Raw genomic sequence first — 11,845 nt, forward strand, 5'->3', positions numbered from 1 at the left:
CTTTTCATCATTCTTTAGTGTTTTTTTTTTTTTTTTTTTTTCCTTTTTTNTTCCTGATTTCTTTATTCTTTGATATCTTTTTTTATCTGACCAGGAAACGAATTTATTCCAACTCAACTACTGATATCCACCATCCAACCTTTGTGATCTTCAACAACTCCAGTTTGAATATTGGTTAACATCAAGTGAAGCTTCGTAGACAATGCCTCTTCTCCTGTCTTGTATTTTATTCTGCGGTCAAAGATATAGATATAAATGACCCAAAATAAACTTTAGTCTTAATCAAGGTAACCGGCAAAGCGAAAATATCTGATTTGTAAGGGTTTATTTTTTGAGAAAGCTATATATGATTACTTCTTGTCATGGAAGGTCACGGTTTCAACAGCTTTAAGGACCATTGCAGTCCCTGTGCAGAAAACTTCTTCTGCCTCTAGTAGCTCATCAACAGAAACATTCCGTTCTTGAATCTGTGATACGTTGTGAAACATATATATATAGAATCTTGTCAAGATTCATGAAATGTCTGTACATGCGCGAAAGAGTATTGTTAGATGGAGCTGGAACCTGGTAGCCAATATCACGAGCTAGCTCGCTTATGCTTTTCCTTGTGATTCCTGGTAAAATGGTTCCTGAAGTTGGTGGAGTGGACACAATGTTTCCCTATAAAATGAATGATTACTTATTAGTTCATGCAAATGAGTCTAAATGTACGTTGAAACGTTATATCATATATGTGATATATTTTTTATAATGTTCTTGACCTTGAGAATAAAGATGTTACAAGTAGAAATCTCTTCGATGTTTTTACCAGTCGCCGCGTCCAGGAACAAGACATCAGAGAAAACCGATGATTTTGCTTCAATCAAAGATTTTACAACCTTCAAAATTTACCAGAAATTAGCTAGATATATAATTCACCAACGTATAACGTGTTGCTTGGACATCTATTGATCTCTGGTGTCTCTTTATTACTTACTGGAGAATAGTTGGTGCAACTCTTCACACCCCCTGTTCCACCGGAGTGAGCTCGGCGATGCTTATCATCAACTTTGAGGTTCAAGCCTGAACTTGCCTAGAAGACAGACAAATTAAATTAAGAGTCTCGATGTAAAGAATCTTTAGGCATGTGGCCATATATATTTAAGCAAGTGACAGAAGTGAAGTGCTAGTCCATTAATTATTGACAAGTTAGAGCCCAAACGTTATTATTTTATATACAGATTGGATCAATATTTAAAAATATTAAACCGAGTTTACTTGAACAATTGCATTTGAATAACAAACAAACTCACCTTGTGATAATTTCCAACGGGAGATGTGTAAATGAGGAACGTATATTCAGGTGCTGAAGCTACTCCAAGGATAGCACCAGTACCTATGAGTAGAGGCCTAATATACAAAGCTCCTTTACCGGGAGGAGGTACCTAAAACCAAAAAAAAAAGGTACAAATCTTAGCTACTTAAAGATTAACACGTACGTAGTACTGATCACATGAAACTAGGGAGTCCATACCCATTTGTTGTTGGCAAGCACCGTTTGCTTAACTGCTTCTACGAATTGGTCCGGAGAAGGAGGTGTCATACAAAGCCTATCCGCACCTGTTTGCATACGAAGAGCGTTTTCGTCAGGCCTGAAGAGTGTGATCCGTCCATCTTCTGTCCTGTACGCCTTGAGACCTTCAAATAGTCCCTACAAAGGAGTTTGTTTTTTGTGTCAACTCACACAATTAAGTAGAATCGTTTTGATATCGGTTACTATATATCCTCAAGAAGTAAACCTGGCCATAATTGAGGATGCCAGCACAAGGGCTTATTGAAATATCCCCATAAGGAACAATTTCTCCTTCTGAAAAGCTCTCTCCTTGTTTGTATTTCGCCACATACATATAATCTGTTGGAACCAAAGCGAATTCGAGCTCGTCCCATTTCACATCCGCATATTTTTCTTCTTCTTTACTGTTTTATGCGTGCCACAATAAAAACACACACATACACCCAAATTAGTGAGTGAAAGGGTTTAAAATAAACAGAGAAGGGACGAAGATGCATGGGAAATGAACACGAGAAACCAAAATCAGGAGTCTTATAACTAATGAATGGTTCTTTGAAAATAATTAACGTAAGAAAACATTTATACGAGCTCCAAAAAAAAACATTCATTTTTATTTAAAGATTACATATATATTCACCTTGTAAGAAGAGGTGATGAGGAAGGATGCGCAGAAGGAGCCATTGGATATAGAGATGAAGACAAAGAGAGCAAGAAAGTGGTTTGAGCTTTTGAGAATAACTAAACGTAACACTTGGCTTTTATAGAGATAAACAGACAAACCCTTCGAATTCCATCAGTCTTTAAAAAAAATGAATTTTAGAATCTTCAACTATATTAGTAATATTTAATTAGACTAAATGCCTTAGTTGACCCAACAAACAAAAAGCTTACGGTTACGGGCGCGTCTAGTTCAGTTGCAATGAATGCGAATGCGGATGCGGGTCTGTTTGTAGCTTTTAGTGTTAAAACGTTTTATATGATTGATGATGGAGCGACTAGAATTGGATGTGTTTGCATGATAATCTTTGATAGAGCGAATGCAATACAGCACGCTTTGAAAGATAAGTTAGAACGCATACATGTACTTTTTCTTACTACACACAAATGCTTGGGATGTTTAGATGCAGAGTTTTAATTTGGAAGTTTAGAATGTTTACAGCAACATGAAACAGTACGAAACAAGTTTTACGATTGATTTTAAACGCGTGTTGTATATACACTATTCAAAACCGTTCACGATAACCATGTTTACTGGTGAGCTCATCATCATAACCAAGAAACTTCTAAAAGTGGCCATCTTTTTGTTTTTAACAAAAAAGCCAGTCTTTATCTTTTATATATATTTGTCCCTCCATATGCAACTTATAGAGATTTAATTTTCTTTAGTGAAGTCAACTATTCTAAACATATGATATACAAATGGGAATATTGCCTAACTTCTTATTAATTTAAACTCAAATTACCAAAGTGGTGGCTAATTAATTTATGTACTAGACTAGATGATTAGTCCATTAAAATAACAGATTTATGAATATAATTTACTTTGAAATTAATAATGTAAGTTTATTATGAATTTTGACTTTCGTGTCCATGGTGTAAATTCGAAATTTACATGAATAAACTTTGAATTTTCAAGAAATTAATAATTGTTATTTCGATCCATTATGATAAAGAGATATACATGTACTTCGGCATTATTACATAACAATTAATTAATGTAATTTAAGATTTAATTGCAACCAAACTTTCGAACTATCATATAAGTATTCTAGTTTCTTTTAGATAAACTATGTTAGTACCCGCGCTACGCGGCTGGGAGGGTTTTTGTATGTTTTTTTGTGTAATTTTAATTATTTTGTGTGGTTTTTTTATCATGTGTTGTATTCTATTTTTTGTATGTTTGTGTTGGATTAGAGATTCATTATATCTTTAGCATATTATTTGTGGATTGTTTTGTTGATGATTTATTGTGTGGTTTTGATTGGCTGTATTTTTTTTTTTTGATTGATGGAGTTTTTTATTTATGTAAATTAACGTTTGTTATGTACTTAGTTTGGAAGTGCTTTTTGTTTGGTTCTTTTTTTTTTGCAAACAATTACTGTTGTTTTGTGGAACAAAATGTTACCCAACTTTGGAAGAATCAAGGGCTGTAGGTGGTAAGACAACGCCAACAAAATTGTCCTGAAGTCATTCTAGAGTTGAGTGTGAGGAAATACCGTGATTACGATTTGCTCTTAAGTGAGATTGAAGTTGGGAACACATGTATTGCTAGCGAATTCGATGATGTATGCGATGGATGCTTTATTTACAAGGAAATCTACCGCTTCATGGACTATATGAACTATGTTTAATTTAAATTATATTTTATGTTTTATTTATCTTATTCCGAATTTTCAAATTTAAGACCACATTATGTAGCTACAAGTTCTTTTATTTTATCCTAGAATTCTCGAAGTAAGTCTTCATATTTAGCCCCTGTCATATTTGGCTTGGTGTTTTTTTTTTTTGTGTTTTTTTCAGGTTAATTTTATATGGTGTTTATTTTGAAATAAATAAAATTAGATTGTACTGGTTAGATTGCATTTACCTTAAAACTTACCTTAGAGTTCAATTTGAAAATTTTCTCAAGCACACAAAGGAGTACCACCCTTACATTCCTCTACCCATTTATAATCAATAAAATTAACTCTTTATATTACTCTACCGAATTATATATTATCATGTCAAGAAATTGTTGGATATCAAAACTTATGTTTACTTTTGCTAAACAAATAAGCAAAAATCAGAAGTTTATAAAAAGACATAACTCTATACAAAAGATTGAATCTGGAGCACACAATTGAGATTTTCTAACTTAAAGTATCACCGTGAGACAAGATAAATTGAATAGGCACTATATTAGCTGGAATTAATGGTTAGGACATAGAACAAGATGATAATGCGTTACCTGCAATTGTTACTTTTTGTGTACAATACAAAAATGATTTCAGACCAAACATGAGTATTGACGTGAAGGCTCTGCAACCATTGTTGGATGGTCGAACCAGACCTGCGAGAGAAGGAGCACATTAGTCTTGACCCTTAACCAGTCACCGTTTACAATCATATGGCTGCAAGCAACATCAATGACATAATCAACATCAATGAGTAGTTACAACATCCAAAGATCACTTTAAGTGTTAAAAAATTCACAATATATTTTATACTTGACTGATGGTTATTATTAATAAAACAAATGATTTGGGTAATGAAACTTAACCGAATACCAAACTGATCCAGGGTATAAAAGAAGAATTTTTACCTTGTGGGCTTTTGCTAAACCTTAGGGAAGAAGGTCAAGAATTATGGCATTCCATATTCGTTGTCCTCTGAAATAAAGCAGTGACGTCTGTCATTCATTTAATCGGTTAAAATCAGTAAGAAAAAAAAAATCATATACCAGAACATTTTCGGTTATTAAAATCGGTTAAAGAAAGAAAATTGGTTAAAAGCGGTTTTACCCCGTTGCCATGTTGTGAATCTCCTGCGAATGAAACTCCGTCGCAATACCTCAGCCTCACTTTGTTCCAATTGTAAAAATCTGAATACATAACTTTTTCTTTTAAGTCCAGCCCAACCAATGTGGTGTATGACGTATAACGTATTGTGTGTGAACGATGTTCTAATAAAGCCAAAGCAAGTTTTTGACTCAAGACAGACCAAAAATGGACTTCACATGTCAAGATGTGCAATGACAGTTAAACCTTTCCTTGAATTAGATACCTAACTCGAGGAAGGTAGGATCGATGTGTAAGTTTTTGCTCTCAATATTTATGTGTTAACATAAGAATTAAGACACATTGATAGCAAAAGGAAGAACAAACCTTGTTGTCTTGGTTGCAGTCAAGCTTAAGAAACACCATATCCTGATACTTCTTAGATAGCTCTTTGTATTTGGGAGCAATCACTTTGCAAGGACCACACCTGCAGAGTAAAATCGAAACAAGACTTACACTGAGTAAAACAGCAGTTTCTTAAGAATAAGAATCCATGAACATCACATAAGCAGTGCAAGCTTGCTCACCCGACCTAGCCAAAACCAATCATTACTCACTATATTAAACTGAAGATTTTTACCAATCCATAGAACAGAAGAAGTGAAGCGCTCTCGGTCTCCAACTTGAACAGGTACACACATATATATCTCTACCCAAATCATTATATTTTTTTTGATCTATAAAAAGACATAACTCTATACAAAAGATTGAATTTGGAGCACACAATTGAGATTTTCTAACTTAAATATCACCCTTAGACAAGATAAATTGAATAGGCACTATATTAGCTGGAATTAATAGTTAGGACATAGAACAAGATGATAATGCGTTACCTGCAGTTGCTGCTATTTGTGTACAATACAAAACTGATTTCAGACCAAACATGAGTATTGTCGCAAGATCACCCATTGCTCCAACCGCTGCTTTTGTCACGCTCTCATCCCTGCTCCTAAAACATAACCCAAATAATAAGTATAAACTGAATAGTGAAACTCCTTGCATGATTTGAATGGCTGGAGCTACATACCTTTCAAAATGAGCATCGATCGCCAGAGCAATAAAAGTTATGTGATGGTATGTATATCGTTTGTTTATCAAGATGAATAAGACAATTGGATGATTGGGATGACAACAATGAGTTAGTCAAAAGTAGCACAATGATACCAATGCACATCCACTTCCTGCTGCTTCTCTGATGATTCTTTGCAGTCTTGAGCTCGTTAGCCCCATCATTCACGTAATGGCTAGCATTCATCACATGATGCTCAATCTCATCCATCTGTTCACCTTGTGCTTCAACCATCACAGCCATATCCAGAAACACCTGATGAAGCTCCAAGACACTCTTCTCAGTACGCAGCATCATACCTATCCTGAATCTCAACCACAGTTTCCAAGACCTTTCCTTTACCATGTTCCTGGATCGCACGAGTGAGAAACTCTTCACCTCCAGCGTTATCAGTGATGATCTTCTCAATCATCTCATCATCAGGGTGTTCTCCAGTGACAGTGAAGTACCTTCTCTCAACAACCTCCTCGTACTCACTCATCATCACTTCCTTCAGCATCTTCCTCAGACCATTGGTCACAGCTATCCTGCTCCTGTAGACCAGAGTTCCAGAGAGCCTTTTAATCTCCCTGTTGGCTTTATCCATCTCTTCAAGCTTCGACTTGATCGATTTGGCCTTCCTCAAACCCGAGACAATCTCGTTAGAGATCTTGTGAACACCTTTACTCTCTTCGTTGTACGAATCAAACCAATCTCTGCTTTCACATTCTCTGCTTCTTCTAAGAAAGACGAAAGATTCTGACCGATCTTGTCTGCATTTGCCGAAGCCATCTCAAGATCGTAGTCAGGCCCTGGTTCCATATCCTTCATCGCCGCTTTTTTCAAGTCGATGTAACTCATAAACGATTTCGTCATCAAGTCGTTCATCTTTTTCACCTGAAAGTCAACAAATTTCCCAAGAATCAGAGACAAATCGAGAGAAAGTACAGATCAAAAACTGGAGAAATCAATTGAAGCACAACAAATTTACCCTTGTGTGTTCTATCTAGATCCAAAGATTTGAGAGAGCGAGCGAGAGAGAGCGAGAGAGAGAAGTATGAAATTGAAGAAGCTTTGAGTAGCAAGATATGAGAAAGGAGAAAGCTTTATTTGATATAGGGGAAAAGGAAAAGAGCCATTACAGTGTTTCTTCAACCTATGAGAGAGCAGAGAAATTATAGGAAACCCGATCGCATAATCTAAAAAACCTATGAGAGAGCAGAGAAGAAGAACCCTAAAAAGAATTAGAGAAAATCGAAAAAATCAAAGAGATTGGGAAACAGTAAAGCATAACGAAATCGAAGAAGAGAAATCAAATGGGGAAGCTGACCTGAGAGAAGATGATGATGATGATGAAGATGAAGAAGGAGGTTTGTTTGCTTGTGGGGATAGTGTATCTCTCTCGCAGCAGCTCGGTAGAAGAAAGCAGATCGGCGACGAAGAATGATGTGATGATGTGTATTAATGTGTCAGCTTCTGCTTCATTATTAGAAGTGTTAGAAGCTGGTGAAAAACAAGGGACTTTTATTGTATTGATTAACTTTAATTCTATTATGTAAGTCAATAATACTCTTGTAAATTTATAAAAAATATATATATTAAATTTGATTGATAATTGCTGTGTTTTTTTTTTTTTTTTTTTTTCAAAAANTAACTCGTGAATTTATTTAAAAGCCCACATGTAAACAAAACTTAACAGTATTTCTCAAATACCTGAAAGCATATGTAGATTAGGTTTGTCAAAAAGAGGAACAACCCAATATTGGCCAAACTTTTGTTTCCTTGTTTATCCAGAAATTGATTAAAGAGATAATATCTATACTATTAAAGCAAGATTATTCATTTACCAACTTTTGAATCATGAATTTTTTTTGAGTAGTTAAAACTAGGTCGGACCTGCGCTACGCCGCGGGGTTGGGTTTTTATTTTTTTGTATTTTGATTTTTTTTCCCGATTTCATAATTTAATATATGTTGTTTAAAATTAAGTTTCATAAATTTATGCTGTTTGAAATCAAATTTCATATATTTTTGATAATTTCAACGATAACTTTGTTCTTTTGTTATTATTAGATACTTGAGTTTTTGATTTCATAAATTTAGTTTTTAAATATATTTTAATTTTATTACCCTAAAAATAAGTTTAGGGATTTCAAACCCTTAGTTCTTGATTTGTTTCTCATTCACAAACCCTCAAAAATAGTAAGATAGATTACTCTTTGATGTCTACATTTTATATGTTCTTGATGGATCTTAGTACTTTAAGTTTAGCCACTTCAACATTTGTCTCCTTAATCTCACATAATTTATTTCTTACAACATATTACATGTTTATACTTGTTCTTGTCACTTAGTTTATTTATTTATCCTGTTAATATTAATTCTGTAAATAAAAATTGCAAACTTAAATAAACAATTACATAAAATTATTCAAAAATTGTAGAGTTACATAAAGAATTACAATTATTTAACAGAAAAGTGAAATAAACATACCCATTTACTACAATAATATTAATGTGCCCGATGAATTTTTTCCTTTAGTGACCAATTCACGTTTCTTCTCCTTTGCATCTTCTTCTTACTCTGCGACCACACTACCCAATTCATCTGGTCATGCTTCTTCTTCGTTTTTCATCATCATAGCATCTTTCACATCCAGTTTATCTTTCTCTTTTCCAGGATTAAGTAATGAATCAACTTCCAACACTCCCTCTTGATTCATTTGCTTGATCCCCAAAATCCAATTTAGGGATTTGATCCTAAGGCTTCTCCTCCTCCTCTGTTCACCTCTTCAATGTATGAATCTCTTTCATGACATTGTCGCAGCTCAACGGTGAGTAATCTTGCTCCCTCATGAATCGATTCTCCTTAATTGTGTTTTTTCTTTCTTTGGTCTGTGAACTGTCTCTCACATTTTCTTCTTTGGTTGTCTATGCAACCTTCTTCTGGTCCCTCTGTGGTACACTACAAGAAAACATAGAATTGTCGACTGCAATTTGCGACTTAAAACACAGTCACTAAATTTAACGACTGAATTGTGATTATTTTGCTACTCAATAGCTACACAAATAAAACAGTCGCCAAATAGACTCTAATAATAGACTAATGTATAATGTCGCATTGTAGTCGCCAATTTGCAACTAGTTTGGCGACCGGTTTTTCAGTCGCCAATCGTTGCGACTAAGCAGCTACTATTTAGCGACTGATTTATGTAATTTGGGCCTTAAACCAAATTTGGTCCGTAAGGAAACGACCCAAACCCAAATCGAACTCATCTTAATCCCGAGAAAACCCTAATCCCTCATTTCTCTTCTTCCCCGAAAAAACCTTAGATCTCAATTGCTCTCAATCGAGAACCCTAAATCTTCATCCTGTTCTTGTTTCTCTTTTGTTGCTGATGGCCGGAGTAAAGAAAAGAGGAGGAGGAAGAAGAAACTCCCTAAATCCCACCTTTTTATGTATTTTCTTCTTCTCCTTCGTCGCGACATCATTTCTCACTCGTCCTCATCCATGGCTAGTGTTTTTTATGAGAGAGTTGAAACGTTGTTGGCCTTGTCTCTGGATTCTCTGTAACTAGTTTCCTCATCACCACACCCACCCATAGTTGGTAAGTTCTCATATCTACTCGATTTTCATTTTTTGTTTGTTGCTGTTTTCCTATTTTTTTTTCAGTTTTAGATGTTCTCAGATCTACTAGATTGCATGTTGTTTTGATGATTGTAGGTGATCTCGACAGGTCAGATTTCTTCACCGGGAGATCTTACTATCGAATGCCATCATCACCGTTGCAGGTCCGGCGGCTGTGGAGTCCGTGAACCCTAATTTGTTATGGACTTGTTTTTGTTATCTAATTTGGGCTTGTGTATTCTATAGAGCCCATGATTTATTGGATTGTAATTGTAAACTTTTAAGGTCCATTATCATTATTTTGTTCTAATTCGGTTCGAATAAAATGAAACCGAATAACCCAAAATAACTGAATGCCCAGGTATTACAAAATCAAATAATTCAATTTGACCGGATTTACAAGAAAAAACCTGATAAATCGATAATTAAACCGTCGTAAAACAGTCACGAAAACGTACACGGATCAGTAACCAAAACAGTCGCAAATGAGTAACCAAATCAGTCACTAAAGCGTTGCAACTCAGTCGCCATTTTAGCGACTGTTTCGCGAGGGAACAACGACCAAAACTATCAGTCGCCAATTCGTAGCTATTTGCCGACTCTTTAGCGACTGATTATTTTAGCGACGCTCTGTTTAGCGACTACGGTTTTCAGTCGCCAAACAGTCGTTACTAGGTATTTGCGACTGTTTAGTGACTGTTTTTGTAGTCGGCAATTCCATGTTTTCTTGTAGTGGTAAACTTAAAACGCATGCGTAAGAAGGAATATGTAGTTTCATATCATAATATCACCACAATCCAAATAAGAAAACCATAGAAGTATACAACAGAGACGGGTTAAACTACCAACCTTGCAATAGTTTCATTCTTCAACAAAGTCACTTTCTATTAGGTGATAAACAGAGCAATTTTCTACACAAAACTATGAATATATTGATGGGAGTTCAAAAAATAGATTAAAGAAACAACCAGCGAAAAGAGAGGGAGGGATCATATTGCATCACATAAGTAATCATTATAAAAGTAACAAAACCAAATGTCACAAGACACACAAAGAGAGGGAGGAAGAGAGATCCACCAACCTGGAATTCAACAAAGTGATATTTTACAAAATGCAGCACAAGACTTGATTTTCTAGCCCCCAAATCTCCAAGTGATACCTGAAGCACTAAAACCAAATCACCTAGACAAAAACAAAAAAGAACAAATCAGACTTGTCTTCCCCTATACGTGCTAACAAAGAGACCTTAAGAAGAGAACAAATAAATTTACATACATTATACTTACATCGTGAACATTCTGAGTAAAAATAAGAAGAGAACAAATAAATTTACACAAATGTTAGAGTAAAAATAAATTTACGAACACACAAAACAAAGAACACTTAGTTTCTTGAATTGCTCATACTTAGATGAAATAGAAAATCCAATACAAATTAAGTCCTATACACATTACCGAAACACATATGATGCATGCACTATCTCACGTATCCAACTCTACAAATCAAAATTTCTTAAATCAATTATCTCCTTACCCTTGATTGAACAAACTTAGAGTAAAAATAAATTTACAAACCATTTTTACGAAGGGAGCAGTGGCGGAAGAAGATAGATCTGTAAGAGTTGAGACGAGCTGCAACTTAGATCAACTCAATAAAAACATTGGCTCATTGCTGCTTGAGTAATGCTTCTCATGGTAGGCGATATGTGAAGATCCATCCTTCATTGTGCAGGCCGAGAGTCATAATCAGATCAATCAAATCGAATAAACCCTAATTCCACCAAATCACGAAGACCATGGAATAAATGACGAGAAAAAAAAAGAAATCAACCATCGATTGATTAAACCCACAAACACAGTCGGACCATGGTATAAACAACAAAGAAGAAGAAGAAGTAATCCATCGATTGATTAAACGCGCAGTCGAACCATCATATAAATGGCGAGGATAAGAATAAATCGAACATCGTTTCTCTCTTTTGTTTTGTCCACTTAGGAGTAATGATATGCTCAAATTTAACCCTGAGCTACTCTCTCAAATTAAGAGATCAATTGTAGTACTTAGGGATCGAATCCACAAAGAT

At 35.0% G+C, this 11,845-nt stretch overlaps 1 protein-coding gene and 1 pseudogene across 6 annotated transcripts; both read right to left on the minus strand.

Moving 5' to 3' along the window:
- On the minus strand, positions 39–6,036 carry LOC104777934 (putative branched-chain-amino-acid aminotransferase 7). 6 transcript variants are annotated; one of them, XM_019243921.1, is made up of 13 exons: positions 5,922–6,036; positions 5,416–5,515; positions 5,053–5,132; positions 4,854–4,920; positions 2,190–4,601; positions 1,779–1,956; positions 1,514–1,690; positions 1,293–1,424; positions 977–1,072; positions 762–878; positions 565–660; positions 355–467; positions 39–231 (listed from the first exon to the last, which is right to left on the minus strand). In XM_019243921.1, exons 5-13 carry the CDS (start codon positions 2,231–2,233, stop codon positions 114–116), a joined length of 1,071 nt encoding a protein of 356 aa, XP_019099466.1. In that variant the 5' UTR covers positions 2,234–4,601; positions 4,854–4,920; positions 5,053–5,132; positions 5,416–5,515; positions 5,922–6,036; the 3' UTR covers positions 39–113. The 6 variants fall into 6 exon arrangements, with proteins under 6 accessions (XP_019099466.1, XP_019099469.1, XP_010500563.1 ...); XM_019243924.1 differs by having other exon boundaries at positions 2,190–4,662; XM_010502261.2 differs by having other exon boundaries at positions 4,854–4,940.
- LOC104777935 lies at positions 6,117–7,643 on the minus strand (annotated as a pseudogene).

This window comes from Camelina sativa, chromosome 3 (assembly GCF_000633955.1).
Source record: "Camelina sativa cultivar DH55 chromosome 3, Cs, whole genome shotgun sequence".
In the NCBI taxonomy this organism is placed as follows: domain Eukaryota; kingdom Viridiplantae; phylum Streptophyta; class Magnoliopsida; order Brassicales; family Brassicaceae; genus Camelina; species Camelina sativa.

Excerpts from the sequence above, each read along its gene's own strand:
- LOC104777934 (XM_019243921.1), bottom strand. The coding sequence starts at position 2,233 with ATGGCTCCTTCTGCGCATCCTTCCTCATCACCTCTTCTTACAAG. Across the intron at positions 1,957-2,189 it reads TCATCACCTCTTCTTACAAG|TAAAGAAGAAGAAAAATATG; the intron begins GTGAATATATAT and ends CGCATAAAACAG. Across the intron at positions 232-354 it reads GTGACCTTCCATGACAAGAA|AATAAAATACAAGACAGGAG; the intron begins GTAATCATATAT and ends CTTTGACCGCAG.